At 42.4% G+C, this 20496-nt stretch overlaps 1 protein-coding gene across 2 annotated transcripts in view; it reads left to right on the top strand.

Annotated features, from left to right (window-relative positions):
- FHIT (fragile histidine triad diadenosine triphosphatase) overlaps positions 1-12449 on the top strand; it is a 68280-nt gene extending 55831 nt beyond the window's left edge. For both annotated transcript variants that reach the window (XM_040359664.1, XM_040359663.1), the window contains one exon: positions 11634-12449. In XM_040359664.1, coding sequence (XP_040215598.1) covers positions 11731-12177 — 447 coding nt within the window. In that variant the 5' untranslated portion in view covers positions 11634-11730 and the 3' untranslated portion in view covers positions 12178-12449. The remainder of the gene's footprint in view (positions 1-11633) is intronic.
- The last annotated feature ends 8047 nt before the right edge of the window (positions 12450-20496 follow it).

The raw sequence follows: 20496 nt of genomic DNA, 5'->3' as shown, positions 1-20496 counted from the left end.
TACTGTATCACTTTTTTTTTGTAAGCTTGTCATTTTACTTTTTTTTTTTGTATAATTTTCTTATTTTTAATATTATTTTTCTTATTCTTTAATTATTTATTTTATTCATTGAATTTTTATTCAGGTTCCTCCGAACAGATTACTGTAATTTCTTCAGGATTTCCAAGTAACAATGTTGGCTGGCCCTTGTATCATTTTATATGGACTCATAGTGAACTCCACATTTGCATCCATTCTTTGCTTTTTAGTTGCTCACCCCTTGCATCATTGTGGACATCTTCCCCCCCTCCTTAAACTGCCAAAGCCATTCAGCCTGTATGCTGAAACTTTTTTTTTTTACACAATTGGAGGTGACAGGTTCTCTTTATTAACCCTGTCACCTCAGGAGTGGATTGGCGTCAGGGACAGGACACAGAAGCCAGGCTAGGCAGCGGGGGAAGGAGGAGGGGGGACAGAGTCCCGAACATATAGCCAGCCGGAGGGAGGAGGAGGGGGGGACAGAGTCCCGAAGATATAGCCAGCAGGACAGAGGTATGTGGGGGAGGAGGGGGGGTGGACAGAAGGCTGCTAGAAAGAAAAGCAGCTCACCGTCGCCCGTATGCTGAAACTGTTTCCACACGCTTCTAGCATACAGCCCTGCCTCCTCCTAACCCCACGCTATGATAGACAGAGCACATCTCGGCATTAGAACAGCTTTCTGTTTATCATAGCGTGGGGTTAGGAGCAGGCGGGGCTGTATGCGAGCAGTGTGTGAAGACAGGTACAGTGTGTTTTACCGCTCTGCAGCCACTAGTCATATCGGCAGTTTTAAAGCTGTTTCGGCATGTGCCCAAAACAGCTGTTTTCGGCCGATATGTTTCGGCACCGATATATCGGTGCATCCCTAATACAGATACATTCATGGCATAAAAGCACATAGCGTCAAAAAGGTATAGAACTCTTAGGCCTCGTACACACGACAGTGTTTCTTGGCAGAATTCAGCGAGAAACTCGGTCAGAGCCGGATTCTGCCGAGAAACTCTGTCGTGTGTACACTTTCGGCCCGATGGAGCCGCCGAGGAACTCGTCGAGAAAATAGAGAACATGTTCTCTATTTTCTCGTTGTTCTATGGGAGCTCTCGGCCCGCCGAGCTCCTCGGCGGCTTCAGGGCTGAACTCGCCGAGGAACTCGACGTGTTTGGCACGTCGAGTTCCTCGGCCGTGTGTACGAGACCTTAGTGTTTGAAGCTGAATCCAATATGCATAATAGTAGATCTTGCTTTTACTCTCGACATGTTTCGCGTACAGGACGCTTCATCAGGAGCATAAAGGTGGATCAATCGAATCTCAAAGAGTCGATCCAACCACTGATTGTATGGTAAGAAATGTACAACATTTTTGACCTAACCAGCCTCCCGGGCATGTGGTAGGTACTCGTTGTGTCTAAAGGTACGAAGGTAGAACTATAGCACAAACTGTTGGTAATCAGTGTATATAAATAAATAAATAAAGACCTTGGACTGGAATGAACTCCAAATAGCAGATTGCCAGTTGGCCAGACAGTGGAGGGAAGGTAACCATATCAACAACTACCGACAGAAAAATGAATCTGTCAGTAAGTAAGACAGTGTCTGATCATATCAAAGTTGGAGCAGCCAAGGAAAGAGACCAGCAGGTAACAGAGGTCCATGCATAGGCGTCGTGATCCCGTGAGTTCCAAATACCAGTCAATATTGGAACAAAACCTTCAGGCTTCTACTAGAAAGCTGAACATGAAGAGGAACTTCATCTTTCAGCATGAAAACGACCCAAAGTATACGTCCGTATCAACAAAGGAATGGCTTCACCGGAAGAAGATTAACGTTTTGGAATGGCCCAGCCAGAGTCCAGACCTGAATCTAATTGAAAATCTGTGGGGTGATCTGAAGAGGACTCTGCACAGGAGTTTCCCTCGCATTCTGACTGATTTGGAGTGTTTTTGCAAGGAAGAGTGGTCAAATATTGCCACGTCAAGATGTTCTGAAATTTAGTTATCTTTGTCTCATTTTTTACAGCACAGAAACCTGACATTTTAACAGGGATGTGTAGACTTTTTATATACACTGTAGCATTAATGTACTTCTTTTGCAAAGATAAAAAAAGCTTTCTATTTATCCTACACAGCCCTTACCTCAGAGTCAGTTATTGTATTAAAAAAACGTCATTACTTCCTGCACTGACTTTAGGACATTTTAAGAGACAGGAAGAAGTTCACCAGGTGACCTCATTAACACACCCTGCATCTGCCCTTCCCCTTCCAGAAGATCACTCCCACCCACCTCTGCGATTAATTTTTGTTCCAATGCAATCAGTGATCACCATTCTCACTAAATACACAGTCAAAGATGTTCATTTGGCAGAGTGTGCAGGAGCTGAGCAGTAAGATAACAGCCTATGTGGATCGGAGCTGTAGTATTGAATATAGGAGAAGCATGTCCTGGGTTCTGTAAAGCTTACCAAACACTATACCAGTGGTCATCAACCCTGCCATACAGTGCCCACTAACAGGCCAGGTTTGCAAGATAACTGAAATACATCACAGGTGATATCATTTGCTGCTCAGTGATTGCAGTATTCTAGACTGCATCTCCCCATGGTAATACATAAAACCTGGCCTGTTAGTGGGCCCTGTAGGGCAGGGTTGATGACCACTGCACTATACAATCTGAATGTGCAATCTCCTTTAGATCTACCATCAGCTATGTAGTGCAAGAGCCTGCCTGATTGGATACACAGTGATTGGATATATGTTGTGTCCTCCTATTATTTCGTTTTGGGCCATCTAAAGGTGATCGTACAGAGATTGTACAATAAGATTGTACAGTGTAAAAAGAAAAATATGTGAAGCGCTCCCTCTTTTCCAAAAAAATACTATGTGATGTAAATACAAAATAAATAAAATAGTGACCCCTAGTGGGAGTATTGCATATGACACAAAAAATATATTATATATGTCACAACGAAATAACATTAATATGTGCAACCATTGACCTCTAGAGGGTACAAAAATTATAACACACACACACACACACATTTATTTATATATATATATATATATAATCGGGCAAAGTCCATTAATCCAGTGATATCTTCTGTGAATCCACACACAATGCTGTCCACACACAATCCATCGGTGAATGACATTAACAAATGAGTGACTTAACACCACGTGGACCCCCATCTAGTCACACTATGCGCTCACCTCCCAGAGCGGCTCCCAATTGGACCAAGTAGCCCTGATGCATTTCTTCATAAAAAAAAACACAAACATAGTAAGACCCCCCAGGTCCGCCAGCACTCACCCCACCACCCCCCAAAAAAATGTAATGACTAAAAATAAAAATGTAAAAAGCAAATGAAAAAGAAAATCACAAACATAGTAACACCCCCCCCCCAGGTCCGCCCACACTCACCCCTCCCTGGTGACGGCCCACCCCTCACTCACCACTCCACGGATACCCCAGATTCTCCTCTTGGCCAACCTGATCCATCCTGATTGACCAGGAGGAGAAGCCAGAAGATGATAGCGAATATTAATTTGCTATTATCATAACTCACAAGTGGGTGGGTTTGGGGTGCAATGCTATGCGCCCGAGTCCAACCTTTTTCAAATCAATTAGAGCCTCACGCTCTAATCCCATGGATTAGCGCCCCTAATGGACCAGCCAATCCTGGTAAGACCCCTTTCACATGGAGCAGAATCTGAAAAAGCAGATCCGCCTGCTCAGCGGGGGATTTGTCTGCTGATCCCTACTGAGCAGGCCGGTGACAGGTCCGTGTCCGCTCCACTGATGCAGAGCGGACATGGACACAGCTCTCTATTCTCTATGGGACAGATGGAAATGGACCGCCTGTGCATTTTCCATCAGATGCCATCTGATCTGCTAGATGGATGGGAAATGGAATCCCCATCTGTCTGTTTTTAGCGGACTGGATCAGATGCAGGCAGGTGTAAACGGACACATGCCCATTTACATCAGACTCTCCATAGAGAACAATGGGTGGTCCGATTGGGCCCGCCTGAAAAATGGACAGGCAGACCTGATCAGTGTGCTTGTATGAAAGGGGCCTAAGGCCTTGTTCACAAAGGGCTTACACAGCGTACCTTTATGGGGACGCACAGGTGTTCCGTGCATCTCTGTGCACGCAGTCCTATTGATGTCATTTGGGATGAAGCACCTGCAAGAAAAGAGCCGTTGCTCCCAATTTTACATCCATGTAGGTCCGCATTAATGTCCCTGAGCTCACACTGCCTGCGTTCGGGGTCATGTACCCACACGGATGTCAGATTGGGAACAGCAGCTATGCCTGTGCAGCCGTTGCATCCCAATTGACATAAATGGGACTGCCTGTACGGGGATGCATGGAACACTTGTGCATCCCTGTGCAAGAAAACATGGCCCTCCATGGGCTTACACTTTAGTATGCCACATGTGAATGAGGTATTAGTACTAATTTAGCAGGAATTTTGTGCGTTATGTTGTGTTTATGTGCAATATTAATGATTTTGGTGTATTTTTTTGTGAAAATTGCGAAATGACGAACATTTGCACAACTATTGCGGGGCACAAAAAATCTGTAGCACTTTTTTTTTTATTTTTTTTGGCCATGTGCTTTTACAAAATGTCTAGTTTGAGGGAATTTTTCAAATTCTGAAAGCTGTAAGTGAAAAATGAAAACCTCCAGGTTTTTAGAAAACTTTTTGGGTACGTTCGATTTTCACCATTTTGCAAAAAGGCGCAATTTAAGTTTTATAAATATTAATTATTAACTCCATACAGGATAAACTTTTATATTTAGTAGGAATTTAGCAAGAATTTTGTAAAATTAGCTGTGTTTTTATCTGCTAATGGTTTTAGTGTAATTGTTTTAAACATTTGCGCAAATACAGCGGGGTCGAAAAAATCAGTAGCACCTTCTTTTTGTCATATGCTTTCAGAAAATATATGTTTTTTGGGGGTCCTTCACAAATTTTGAAAGCTGTAAGGTAAAAATGAAAACCTTCAGATTTTTTGAGTAATGTGGATATTTACACTTTTGCGTCTGTTCAATTTTCACCATTTCACAAAAAAAGCGCAATTCAAAAGTTACAAATATGTATTCACTCAATGCAGGTTAAGTTATATTTAGTAGGAATTTTGTAAAATTTGCTGTGTTTTTATCTGCTTATAATGGTTTTAGTATATTTTGCCAGCATTGTGATTGCCAGTGTGATTTGGAATCTGTCGCTGTGGCGGCCGGAATCGCAGCAATATTCTGCCCATCAGGGCCGGCCCTATGATGGGACCGGGTGGTACCATGGGTACCAGGCAGCACTTTTAGGGGGGCAGCATACTGATGCCCACCAGCCTGTTCCGCTCCCCAAATAAAATTGATGTCCTTTTTTTCCCACAAATAGAGCTTTCTTTTGGTGATATTTGATCACCTCTGCATTTTTTATTTTTTGTGCTATAAATCTATATATTTTTTTACTTATTGCTATAATAAATATCCCCAAAATTTAGAAAAATAAACAATTTTCTTCAGTTTAGGCCAATATGTATTCTACATATTTTTGGTACAAAAAAAAAACAACACAATTAGCGTACATTGATTAGTTTGCGCAAAAGACATTGTGGCTGCCGGCAATTCACAGGTCCCTTTATACTCCTGGATACATGTATAGAGCCATGGCAGGTCCTTTTATACGCCTATATGCATGTACAGAGCCATGACAGGCCCTCTTTATACATCTATAGAGCCATGACAGGCCCTCGTTATACTCCTATATACATTTATAGAGCCATGGCAGGTCCTCTTTATATTCCTTTACATGTAAAGAGTAATGACAGGTCCTCTATATACATGTATAGAGCCATGACAGGCCCTCTATAGAGCCATGACAGGCCCTTGTTATACTCCTTTATACATGTATAGAGCCATGTCAAGTACTCTTTATAGTCCTATATACATTTATAGAGCCATGACAGGTCCTCTTGATATTCCTTTACATATAAAGAGTAATGACAGGTCCTCTATATACATGTATAGAGCCATGACAGGTCCTCTTTATACTCCTATACATGTATAGAGCAATGACAGGTCCTCTTTATACATGTATAGAGCCATGACGGGTCCCCTTTAGTTATTATGATATAAAATAATGAATGTGGGGGCCTTTTGTTTGGTGTGATTTTTTTCTGGGGGGGGGCGCAGCATTTTATTCTTGGTCCCAGGCAGCACAATGTCTTGGGCCGGCACTGCTGCCCATGATCCCAAAATCGCCTAACAGGATAACACAACAGCAATTATGGAAGACTCGGTCCAGCGCCTCAATCACCAACTTTGCCAGCAGTTGCCACAATCTCAGATACCTAGTAGAATGACTGGAATAAATTCTGCAGCACTGCAGTTCTAAGCCTGACTAAGGAGGACACAAGGGAAAGAGGGACACACCTAATAACCCGGGATGGACTGGGTGGGTCAATGGACAGCAGCAGCAGCCATATCCACATCCACGTGGCAGGCTGATGGCTAACAGGGGTCCAGCTCCTCACCCAAGCGGCAGTCAAGTGGCATTGCAAGGATGTGGAACCAATGGAAATAGAGGATTGGTGGGCGGGTAGGGGCTGGCAGCTCCCATTCTGCTCAGTTCTGCCTCCTATCCTGGTGGCTGCAACTGGACAAGTCAAGAATCTGATATAAAGAAGCCTAGAGGCACCGAGGTGCGGAGCAGTGAGAGCCAAGGCCCTCTTTAATAAAATGAACCCGGGGTAAACATTTTTTTAATTAGTTTACTGCGGCAGATCAGGCAGTGATTGTGATTGGTTGTCAGAGGTTGCAGCACACATTACGGCTCACTGATTATTTGCTAGAGATTACAGCAAATCATTTCTGCTTTCTGATTGGTTGACAGAGGTTACAGCATATGTTACAGCTCACTGATTAGTTGCTAGAGGTTACTGCACATCATTACTGCTCACTGATTGGTTGATATAGGTTACTGCACATTATTACTGCTCACTGATTGGTTGCTAGAGGTTACTGCTCACTGATTGGTAGCTATAGATTACTGCTTATCATAGCTACTCACTGATTGGTTGCTAGAGTTTACAGCAGCGTGACAAAATATCAGCCCTCCTGGGATACCGATGGAAAAAAGATTCTGTTAAGCATGCCGGGAGAGTAGTGGGCATGACCAGATTGCCTAAGCCCCCATTCACATTGGAGCAACTTGTTGACCTGTCCAATCGCATTACAAGTCGCACCCTATTGCCAGCTATGGCCATATTCAAATTCCATTCCGATCTGAAAAAGTATTTCCTTCACTACTTTTGGTGATTTCAGGTGTTACTTGCATAGGCATCTGTACATGAAGCTGCACTGATGTCTTCCAAACCACACCTGAAATTTGAATTGTGCGATTTCTGATAAAGTTGCATGATTAAACAGAACCAGCCCTTTACCACCTACCTCTGAATGAATAAAGTAGCTGCATCATTGACTACACATTGCCCTGGAATAGATGCTTGGCTTCACGGTGCCGCAACCCGACATGTCAAGTTTCACAGGCGGCATCCCTGTTGAACTTTCCCATTGATGTCACAGTTGCCACAAGCCAAATGTACAGAAAAGCAGAGACTGCGGATGGATTACAGAAGATAACCAGAGACTGCAGATAGATTACAGGAGACAACCAGAGACTACGGATGGATTACAGGAGACAACCAGGGGCTGCGGATGAATTACAGGAGACAACCAGAGACTGCGGATGGATTACAGGAGACAACCAGGGGCTGCGGATGAATTACAGGAGACAACCAGAGACTGCGGATGGATTGCAGGAGACAAACAGAGACTGTGGATGGATTGCAGGAGACAACCAGAGACCGCGGATGGATTACAGGAGATAACCAGTGACCGGCGGATGCAGCATACTACACGAGATGATCAAGTAGCTTTTTACAATTTTACCTCTCAGCAATGCACAGCTATACAGGGGGGGGGTAAATGACAATGTAAGGGAGGGTTTAGCATAACAGTGAGGCTGCAGGCTGTGTATATGGGCAGAAACACCTACCTCGCTAGCCGGACTCACCTCCCACTCTCAGCAGTCCGGGGGCGGGGCTCTCAGCAGTCCAGGGGTTGGGCTCTCAGCGGCTGTGGGGTGGGGTTCTCTGCAGCCTGGGGCGGGGCTCTCAGCAGTCTGGTGGCAGGGCTCCCAGCAGTCCGTGAGAGGCGCTCCCACTCAGTTTCTTTGCTTCGAACCAGAAAGCAGATACAAGCTGCATGGACCAGGGCAGGCTCAGAGCATCAGCGGAGCTCACGGCCCCGCCTCTTCCCTCCCTGCTGACAGAGCCTCCCTCAGCCTAAGTCGAGCCCGGCCAGCGTGCCACGGTGGTCAGGTGGGGTAATAGCATTCCAGACTCAGGCAGTGCCGAGTGCGGCGATGGCGGCGCGATCGGCGCCACTAGTTAGGGCACACATAGCTGCTACTTCTACAATCTGCACTGATGCTCTGGGGGGGTTTGAATCCCCAACCCTCCTTATCTACGTCACTTATTATAGGCTTACCTGTAGGTAAAAGTAGTATGTAAGAGTTTACAACCACCTTAAGTGTAAATGTGAGATCTGAGGTCTTTTTTTTTTTTTACACCAGATCTCACATTAAAGAGGTCCTGTCATGCTAAATAAAATAATAAAAGGTAAAATAAGTATACAGTACAGACCAAAAGTTTGGACACACCTTCTCATTCAAAGAGTTTTCTTTATTTTCATGACTATGAAAATTGTAGATTCACACTGAAGGCATCAAAACTATGAATTAACACATGTGGAATTATACATAACAAAAAAGTGTGAAACAACTGAAAATATATTTCATATTCTAGGTTCTTCAAAGTAGCCACCTTTTGCTTTGATTACTGCTTGGCACACTCTTGGCATTCTCTTAATGAACTTCAAGAGGTAGTCTCCTGGCGCAGCACCCCATCACTCTCCTTCTTGGTCAAATAGCCCTTACACAGCCTGGAGGTGTGTTTGGGGTCATTGTCCTGTTGAAAAATAAATGATGGTCCAACTAAACGCAAACCGGATGGAATAGCATGCCGCTGCAAGATGCTGTGGTAGCCATGCTGGTTCAGTATGCCTTCAATTTTGAATAAATCCCCAACAGTGTCACCAGCAAAGCACCCCCACACCAACACACCTCCTCCTCCAGGAGGTGGGAACCAGGCATGTAGAGTCCATCCGTTCACCTTTTCTGCGTCGCACAAAGACACGGGGGTTGGAACCAAAGATCTCAAGTTTGGACTCATCAGACCAAAGCACAGATTTCCACTGGTCTAATGTCCATTCCTTGTGTTCTTTAGTCCAGACACGTCTCTTCTGCTTGTTGCCTTTCTTTAGCAGTGGTTTCCTAGCAGATATTCTACCATGAAAGCCTGATTCACACAGTCTCCTCTTAACAGTTCTAGAGATGTGTCTGCTGCAAAAGGTGGCTACTTTGAAGAACCTAGAATATGAAATATATTTTCAGTTGTTACACACTTTTTTGTTATGTATAATTCCACATGTGTTAATTCATAGTTTTGATGCCTTCAGTGTGAATCTACAATTTTCATAGTCATGAAAATAAAGAAAACTCTTTGAATGAGAAGGTGTGTCCAAACTTTTGGTCTGTACTGTATATATATATATTTTTTTTTAATCGCTTTGTCCCGCTGAGCCCGCGTGCAGAAGCGAACGCATACGTAAGTCGTGCCCGCATATGAAAATGGTGCTCAAATCACACATGTGAGTTATCGCCATGATCGTTAGATTGAGAGAAATAATTCTTGCAAAAGACCTCTGTAACTTAAAACTGGTAACCTGAAGAATTTTTTAAACATTGCCTATGGAGACTTTTAAGGCTCAAAGTTTGTCACCATTCCACGAGTAGGTGCAAATTTGAAGCATGACATGTTAGGTATCAATTTACTTGGCGTAATATTAACATTATCTTTCACATAAAAAAAAATTAGGCTAACTCTACTGTTTTCTTATTTTCCAATTCACAAAGTGTATTTTTTTCCCAAAAAAATCGTTTGCAAGACCTAGGGGATCTGAAATTATATATATATATATATATATATATATATGTGTGTTTGGTGGTTCTACGTAATTTTCTAGCAACAAATATTTTTTTTTTACTTGTAAACAACAGATCTCAAAAACAGCCTTGGTCCTTAACCACTTAAGCCCCGGACCAATATACAATTTGGCCCTGCGCTGCTTTAACTGGTAATTGCGCGGTCATGCAATGTTGTACCAAAACGAAATTTGCGTCCTTTTCTTCCCACAAATAGAGCTTTCTTTTGATGGTATTTGATTGCCTCTGCAATTTTAATTTTTTTTGCGATATAAATGGAAAAAGACCGTAAATTTTTTAAAAAAATTATTTTTCTTATAACAAAAAGTAAAAAATATCGAATAAACTAAATTTTAGTCAAACATTTAGGCCAAAATGTATTCAGCCACATGTCTTTAGTAAAAAAAAATCGCAATAAGCGTATATTTATTGGTTTTCACAAAAGTTATAGCGTCTACAAACTAGGGTACATTTTCTGGAATTTACACAGCTTTTAACTAGGGCGGTGATAAAGGGGTTAAACCTTTATTAGGGGGGTAGGGGGCTACCCTGGACCTAAAGCTAACTGCCCTAACACTTTTTTCTGTCACAAATGACACTAAATGCAGTGATCAGAAAATAAATGATCACTGCAATCAGTGACACTGTGACAGGGGGGGTGATCAGGGGGTGTTGTGTGCCTATGTGTGACTGTGTCAGTGTACTGTTAAGTGCAACTCACAGTTCTGATGTCTTCTCTCTCCTCAGCGTCGGTCAAAAAGACCGCCGCGAGGAGAGATGACATCACTTCCCCCTGCCTGTGTTTACACTTATAGAGGCAGGGCGGACAGAGGCGGCTGATGATTCGCTGGGAGCGATCGCGAGGGGGTGGCTAGAAACGAATAACCGCCCCCTCATCCCGGATCGCTCCCAGACGATTACCGACTGCCGCATGTACCGGGGGGGGGGTCCCGATCGGACCCCTGACCCACGTCTAGGCAGGGATGTACCGGCACGTCCATCTGCCTGTACGTGCCATTCTGCTGACGTATATTTACATGCGGCGGTCGTTAAGTACTGTAGTTAAGGATGTTGAGGCAGAAAGAAAATGTGCTAAAACTCAGATTAGGCTATCCATGCAAAATTTCTGACTTAAGGCTGCCATACATGGATTGATGTTCAGCAGGGACCGGACGAATACATATATGAGCAGGCTGAAGTATCAAATTGGGTACAAGCAGCCAGTCATTTTCTTTCACATTCAATTTACTGGTGCCGGCTATATCCGCTAGCAGTAGTCATTGTGTTCTTCTGCCCCGTAAGGCTCCCAGCACCCCCCCCCCCCCCAACTCAACACTGTGGTGAAAGGAAAGAAAATCTAATTATTTATGGGCTGCCTTAGGAAACGATGCAGTGTATGATGGGTGACATTTATAACTAGTTTGTGCATTTATACATAAAAAAAAAAAGGTTTAGCTTAATGTTTGTGATATGAATATATCTGCTAATAATTATTTTTGTTTTGCAGATTTTGAATTGCTAAAACTTAATTGTGTATCTGGAAATATCAACTGTGCTTCTTCACCACATTGCAAAAACAGATACACTTTAAAAACTGAAATATAATGTCCTTGGGGTTTGGTAAACATCTCATTAAACCATCGGTTATCTTCTTGAAGACTGAATTGTCCTTTGCCTTTGTGAATAGAAAGCCAGTAGTACCTGGACATGTACTGGTTTGTCCCCTACGACCTGCAGAACGTTTTAGGGACCTGTGGCCTGAAGAAATTCGTGACCTTTTTAACTCGGTACAAAGAGTTTCGAATGTCGTGGAGACCCACTTTGGTGGCACCTCCTTAACCATTTCAATCCAGGATGGTCCAGATGCTGGACAGACTGTCAATCATGTTCATGTGCACATTCTACCCAGAAAACCTGGAGATTTTGAAAGAAATGATAACGTTTATGAAATTTTGCAGGAACATGACAAGGAAAGAGAGGACTGCCCAGACAAATGGAGAACAGAAGAAGACATGGAAAGAGAGGCTGCATCACTTAGAAAATATTTTTAAGCCTTTTAGGCATACTCCTGTTCTAAACTTAAAAACAGTGAGAGAGGTGGTGGTGGGATAGGTAGATTTACTTTTTTATAAAATGGTGTAGCGCTTGATGTATCAATATTATAAATACATGTGCAAACCAAAATTAAAAAAAAAAAAACACTTTGTCCCACGCCTGCTCTTATAGAGTCAATCTCACTATAATGCATGTGTACAACCATAATAATTATAAACGCATGTGCAAAGCAAAATATAAAAATAAATTTGTGAAATACTTAATCCCACACTCTCTCATGTGTTCTTTCGCACTATACCCATAATATGACCTAAAAACGTCAAAAGTTGTATCATAAGTGCATGTAAATTAAATACAAATTTAGAGTCTTAATTTCAAAATCTGTGTGAAAACACTAAACTCCCAGTCCAATTGAAATCTCAAAACACCCAGTGTCTTTCTTTATAGGGAACTTCCAAGATTATTAATCCTCATATGTGCTGATTTCCCCATCAGATGTGCTCTCACCTTACTAGTAGGACCCTACATAATATGTATGGTTAAATGCACTGTGTGTCCTTTTTTTAGACAAAAATTGTAGATTTCTAATCTCTTCCAGATGTTCATCTGAAGGGTGTACCAATAATTTGATTAACATTCTTGGGAGTTCCTTATAAAGGAGGACACAGAATGTACCGTGACATTTGAAACTGTCTGTAAAAATTCACTTTTTTTCATATTTTGGTTTGCAAATGCGTTTATAATGATTGTGGTTGTACACATGCATTTGTAGTGAGATTGTCATAAGTACAGGTGTGGGACAAAGTGTTTCAATATTTAATTAAAAATTTTGGTTTGCACATGTGTTTATAATATTGATACAGAAAGCGATACATCATTTTTATAAATAACTTGTTACACAAGAGTGTAGGAGGTGGTAGCAGCTGCAGATTGTTTTTTTGATATCATACTTCCAAGACAAGGACACACACAAAAAAAACTAGCAGATGCGCTGATCAGCAATTAATATGATTCTCCAGTTTGTAACAAGTCTTTTTGAAAGACAAGCCACAAGGGTACTGCTGCTCTCTAAGCATCCTTGGGATGGCTGGAACACATCTAGACAAAAACACAGCGGCAGGTCGGGTCGTTTTCGCAAATTGACGTACTAGTATGTCGGCGCCTTTTAAGAGCCATAGCAGGCACGCACGCATGCGCCTGCCCACAGTTAGAAACACACATGAGGGAACACCATTAACCTCTTGATCGTCCCCTAGTGTTAACCCCTTCCCTGCCAGTGACATATACACAGTAATCAGTACATTTTTATAACACTGATCGCTGTATAAATGTCAGTAGTCCCAAAAAAGTGTCCGATCTGTCCGCCGCAACGTCACAGGCCCGCTACAAAACTCAGATCTCCACCATTAATAGTAGAAAAAAAATAATGCCATAAATCTATCCCCTAGTTTGAGACGCTATAACTTTTGCGCAAACCAATCCATATTCGTTTATTGCGATTTTTTCCCCCCAAAAATAAGAATACATTTTGGCCTAAATTGCTGAAGAAATTTTTTTTACAATTTTTTTTTGGGGGATATTCATTATAGCAAAAAGTTAAAAATATATATTTTTTTTTTTTTATAGCGCAAAAAAAAAAAAATCGCAGAGGTGATCATATACCACAATAAAATAAAGCTCTATTTGTGGGGGGAAAAAGGGACGTCAATTTTGTTTGGGTACAACGTCGCACTGGGCAATTGTCATTTTAAGCGACGCAGTGCCGTTTTGCAAAAAATGGCCTGATCATTAAAGCGGAGCTCCACCCTAAAGTGGAACTTCCGCTCATCGGAACCCTCCCCCCTCAGGTGTCACATTTGACACCTTTCAGGGTTTCAGGGGGGGGGGGTGCAGATACCTGTCTAAAGACACTTCCGGCCACACAGTCTGCAAGTAGACTGCGGGCAGGACATCAGATCCCGTCCTCCCCATTGTGTTCTGGGAAACACAGCGGGGACCAGTGAGCACGGCGCACACGACTCCCACATGCGCCGTAGGGAACCGGGCAGTGAAGCCGCAATGCTTCACTTCCTGGTTCCCTCACAGAGGATGGCAGTGGGGGCAGCAGAGTGATGAGCGATCGCTCGTCCTCTGCTGCCGACGGCGCTGGACTCCTGGACAGGTAAGTGTCATAATATTAAAAGTCAGCAGCTGCAGTATTTGTAGCTGCTGGCTTTTAATACTTTCTTTACGGCGGAGATCCGCTTTAAGGGGGCAAATCCTTCCGGTCCTTAAGTGGTAAAAAAAAAAACGTTTTTAAAGACCAGTTTTAGATGTTTGTGCCTTTTATGCTTTCTTTGAATTAGTAAGGCAACACAGCAAGGTTTGGTTATTATATCATTAGGTAGAACAGTCTCAGATAGACCCAGCTTGGCTTGGGTTAAATAAGGCTACCTGGCTTATTTTTAGAGTCCATTACATTGGTCTCTACAGCGGTTATTGCTGAGACTGTACATTTAGCTATTGGTCTTTGTTATATGTTTTGTATAGCAATGCTATAGGCCACGTATGTAATTTGATGCTTTGTTGTCTGACAATACAAATAAAAATAGACCCTACTGTCCTTGTGTTCTTTTTTTAGGGAGCTGCCTGTATATTCATCAGAGGTGTTATGGCTTAACAAACACACATCAGCACTGTGCAAAAGTTTTAGGCAGGTGTGAAGGAATCCTGTAAAGTGAGAATGCTTTAAAAACGTTATATTATAATTGTTTCTATAATTTTACAAAATGCAAAGTAAATGAACAGAAGAAAATCAAATCAATATTTGGTGCGAGTACCCTTCTTACACCTGACTACACAATCCATGACTTTGTGCAGGTGTATGATTAACCTTATTTACCAAGCAGGTGCCAATGATCTTCAATTTCATAAGAAAGTTGGAACAGTCAGTACCTGAAACAAACAAATGCTGTATAGGCGGCTTGAAACTGGGTGAGGAACAGCCAAACTTTGCTGCTAAGGGGAGGTTGACTTAAGATATGCATACCTGCATATTCCTATAGCCTCTCAGTCCCAAAAATTCCTCAGGCTGTCAGTAAATATGGGGAAAGAGGTGATGCATTTACAATTTAAGGCACTCCCTTTTGGTCTTTCATCCACCCCACAAATTTTTACAAAGGTAATGGCAGAAGCCCTCACCCCTCTCCGACTTTAGGGAATTGCAGTAATCCTGTATCTGGACAAGCTCATGTTCTTTCCCCTTGCAGGGAAAAAATGCAAGACATGGGCAAGGCCTGCAGTCATTTGGGGGCCTTGAGTTGGATTGTAAACCTTTAAAAATCAAACTTTAGTCCAGCTCAACAGGTTCAGTTTAACCAAATAAATTCAGTAGAGCAAAGACTCTTCCTTCCGGAAAAGAAGAAAAACAAGGTAAAAAATTTAGCCGCTATGCTACAGACCAATTAGGAGGTATCGGTGAAAAAAAGTTATGTCAGCCCTGGGAACTTTAACCTCAACGATGTCAGACATTCAATGAGTGAGGCTCCATTTCTGGCCACTCATGAGTGTCCTCCTAAGGGTATGGGACCACAGTCCAGAAAACTTAGACACAAAAGCAAAGATCCTCACCAGGGTCAAGAGGACCCTTTGGTGGAGGAGAAATCAGTCAATTTAGTCAAAAGGCTTACTATGGTATTTCCCGAACAAAAGAACAATTGATGATGGATGCCAGCAGGTGGGGATGAGGAGCCCACTGGGATCAGAATCTAGCATAGGGAGTTTGGTCCCGAACCCAGGCAGAAAAATCCTCAAACTGGAGGTCTCCAAACCTCCAGGGGTCCCATGTGCAGACAACACCCCTACCGTAGCATACCTGAACAAACAGGGGCACAAGAAGCAAGGCTTTTCAATTGCCGTTAACGGAAATCCTGGAGTGGGCGTAGAATCATTTAGTCTCCTCGTCAATGGTCCATCTCAAAGGCACACTAAACGAAGTGGCATATTTTCTGAGGCGATGGAAAAATTCAGGAAGCAGAATGGAGCTTGAATCCAGAAATGTTTGTGTTAATCACCAGGACATGGGGGCGTCCGCAGGTGAACCTGTTTGCAGCAAAAGAAAATGCACAGCTCCCTCAATTCTTTTCTCTTCACAGATAGTGGTTCTCTAGGGATAGATGCCTTAAAACATCTTAATTTTCAGCTGGGTTATGCCTTTCCAGCTAATTCCGTTGGCATTATGGAAAATACAGAAAGAAAGTGTTGATAATTCGGATTACTCCATTCTGGCTGAAAAAAGTTGGCATTCAAACCATTCCGGCAGCTTCCTCTCAGGCTGGGTTTACACTACTACACTACTTTCATCCTACTTTGCTCGGCTACATTGGTCCTACTTTCATGAACAGGATACTACTTTGGTCCGACTTCAATGAGTTGAAGTAGGATCAATGTAGGACCAAAAGTAGTACAGGGAGCATTTTCAAAGTCGGACCGACTTGTGTAGGACCAGTTAAGACAGCTCTCATAGGGAAACATTGATTTTCACATGTCATGCTACATGAGGCTCCCAATGTAGGACCGTTTGTAGGACAAGTGTGAACCCAGCCTCAAACAGGATTTATGACTCCAAGGCTCAGTATGCTGCCCGGACGTAGCCAAGCTAAGCTTCACTGCCTGGTATCTGAGAAGCAGCTGTTAAGGAATAAAGGATTGTCAAAACTGCTAGTAACCACTTTACTTTCTAGTAGGAAGAAAGTAACTAGAGCCATTTACGCTAAAGCTTGGAGAGTCTACAATACTTGGTATCATTCGATAAATCGAACCTTGGAAGATAGTGTGTCAGTTTTGAAATTCTTATAAAGTGGTACAAAGATCTTTCAATTAGCACTCTTAAGGTGCAAGTGGCCGCCCTGGGAGTATTCCTTTAGACCCATTTGCATCTGTACCCATTTGCAAGATTTTTTTAAGGCACTTGCTTCATCCAGACCAGCTCCTGCTAAGCATTTTCCTAGATGGAATCTGTCAGTTTTGCAAGCCTTCACAAAGAAACCTTTTGAACCATTGCAATTTCATTAAGAGATCTAACTCTCAGGATGGTGTTTTTCGTTTCGATTACATCCGCAAGAAGAATTAGTGAACTGCATGCTCCATCAGTAAAAGAACCCTTTTTGTCAGTTTACCCAGATAGGATTATACTAAAAGTAGCGTCAATTCATAGCCGGTCACAGGAGATTATCCTGCCAACTTTTTGTTCAAACCTTTCAGGGGGAATAGGAGAGTCTATTTCACTACTTGGATGCAAGAAGAATTCTGTTGCGTTACCCGGAAGTAACGAGGGACTTTAGGTCTTCTGATTTTTATTTTGTCTGCCAGGCATCAAAGGGGTCAATTGCTAGATAGCTAAAAACAGCCATTTTGGAAGCTTACTCCCAGATGGTATAGTCTCCCCCGCTGGGAATTCAAGCACGCTGTACTAGAGCTACATGGGCAGAAAAAGCTGGTGCCACCCCAAATCTAATTTGTAAAGCGGCTACGTGGTCAAGTTATAAAAACTTTTGTCAGTCATTACAGACAGGACCTTCTGTCAGCAGGTGATCGGGCATTTGGCAGAAAGGTCCTGCAGGCTGTTGAACCTCCTTAGTTGGAAAGTCTCATTTATGCTCTCAGGTTCTGTCCTGAAAGACGTTTAGGGAAAATTCAAGTTAGACTTACCGGTTAATTGTTTTCCAGGAGTCTTTCAGGACAGCAACGACCCCGCCTTGTTGTTTTATGCCGTGACTCACCATATTGTAATGATGTATTCCAGCTTGGGCCAGAGATACTCTGCTACAACTGATGAACTGTGGGGAGAAGCCTCCTTTTAAATTTGCCGAAAGTGGCGTTTCCTGTGGTGAAGTGGGAGGAGCCACTCTGAGGTGCTGTCCTGAAAAGACTCCTGGAAAACAAGTTACCAGTAAGTCCAACTTGAATTTGTTTTTGTCTAACTGGAACCAGTAAGATAATTGCACAACTTGGAGCACAGTGGGTTGATGCAAGGGAAGTCATTTCCAAACACTGGCATGTGCTTACCCATGGCCCCACGCTGCCCCAAATAGTGGGTCCAAGACCACAAATGGTCGCACAGAAGGCAGAAACATCTGGGGGATAGGTTAATCCACTTGGAATTTACTAGGACTGATAGAAGTTGGTTATCAACATTGCCTAGATCTAAAAGCATGTTTGCCTGTGACAACTGCTAACTGTGCCCCTTGGTGGAATGTATGGACAAGTTCACCGACTGTATTAACAGATTTAGATACATTAACAAATTGAAGTCAAACTCCAACGCACACTTTATAATCAGTTACAGCAGTTTTTTTTCCTTTTCGGGATAAACGTTTTAAATAAATAAAAGCTGATCATTTTAAAATCACCCCCATCAGTGTTAAGTGGATTGTATCATCCATGTAAACTGATAAATTCTTCTGGAGAGTTTGCACTTGTGAAAAAACAGACTTGCTGGCTGTATCACAAGGTGAAAATAGAAAAAATAAATAAAACAAATACAGCCATCACATCTAAGAATTGGTAAGCTGACATAAAAAAAAAAAAAAAAAAATTAATTTTGGGTTTCATACCGTTTTAAAGGGTGAAAGGGATTAATGCCCTGAACCTTTCACCTAGAAAATGCGATTTCAATACCATTCTGTTGAGAAAGGAGATGTGAATATACAAACTTAATACCTTGTCCTCAAAGGGGCTAAACACAGAACTTAACATTCAGATATTTTTGGAGAATTTTATTTGTTTAGCGATTTAAAAAAGTTTAGTTTGCGCCAGGTCCACTTTTCCCTCTTCCATTTCTTTTTTTGGTGCTCCATTGATTACTGCTCGTCTCTATTCTACAAAAATACCTTGATGTGTGGTTTGATATCGCTCTTCTGTTGGGATAAGGTTTATGAATCCAGATAGCCGTTGATATTATGGCAATGTGAAATAGTGACATTTAACGAGAATAAGTATTTCCCTATACAAGCCTATTGCAAAAAGCAAGACATGCCACTAGGCATCTATTTAGATCGCACATTAGTGGTCCAGGCTCCTTAAAAGCAATTGGGAGACACAGCAGCACTAAGATTCCATACATAGACACAGTGAGTGGCTTCCTCCCTGCCCTGACAAAGCTCTGCTACGACAATGGGTGAAACACATTGTCAGACGGCGCAATGTCATATTGTCCATGCCTCATACTTTCCCTGAGCCCTGAAGATCGACTGGAACGCACGTGGAAGACAACGACTACACAGAGGGTATTACCCTCAGCAGCCAGAGAGTCTATCTGGGCTCAGAGGTATTACATGGCAAAGAGCAGCAAGAAATATTGCTATGCCAGTGCTAGTTTGGTAATCATACTTGGCACTATATTACATACTGAACCAGCTCTGACTAATACCGCTTGCTATAAGCTAACATGCCTCTGCAAATTTTACCTTAGCATATCTGTACCCTGGCTTGCATTGCAACTCCATATACAGTGCCTTGCGAAAGTATTCAGCCCCCTGAACTTTGCGACCTTTTGCCACATTTCAGGCTTCAAACATAAAGATATAAAACAAATTTTTGTGAAGAATCAACAAGTGGGACACAATCATGAAGTGGAACGAAATTTATTGGATATTTCAAACTTTAACAAATAAAAAACTGAAAAATTGGGCGTGCAAAATTATTCAGCCCCCTTAAGTTAATACTTTGTAGCGCCACCTTTTGCTGCAATTACAGCTGTAAGTCGCTTGGGGTATGTCTATCAGTTTTGCACATCGAGAGACTGAAATTTTTGCCCATTCCTCCTGGCAAAACAGCTCAAGCTCAGTGAGGTTGGATGGAGAGCGTTTGTGAACAGCAGTTTTCAGTTCTTTCCACAGATTCTCGATTGGATTCAGGTCTGGACTTTGACTTGGCCATTCTAACACCTGGATGTTTATTTGTGAACCATTCCATTGTAGATTTTGCTTTATGTTTTGGATCATTGTCTTGTTGGAAGACAAATCTCCATCCCAGTCTCAGGTCTTTTGCAGACTCCATCAGGTTTTCTTCCAGAATGGTCCTGTATTTGGCTCCATCCATCTTCCCATCAATTTTAACCATCTTCCCTGTCCCTGCTGAAGAAAAGCAGGCCCAAACCATGATGCTGCCACCACCATGTTTCATAGTGGGGATGGTGTGTTCAGGGTGATGAGCTGTGTTGCTGTGTTTTGGCTGTGTTTATGCCAAACATAATGTTTTGCATTGTTGCCAAAAAGTTCGATTTTGGTTTCATCTGACCAGAGCACCTTCTTCCACATGTTTGGTGTGTCTCCCAG

The sequence above is a fragment of the Rana temporaria genome, chromosome 7, assembly GCF_905171775.1.
Source record: "Rana temporaria chromosome 7, aRanTem1.1, whole genome shotgun sequence".
NCBI lineage: Eukaryota > Metazoa > Chordata > Amphibia > Anura > Ranidae > Rana > Rana temporaria.
Note: the sequence above shows the minus strand (reverse complement) of the source record. Positions and strands in the feature narration are given on the sequence as shown.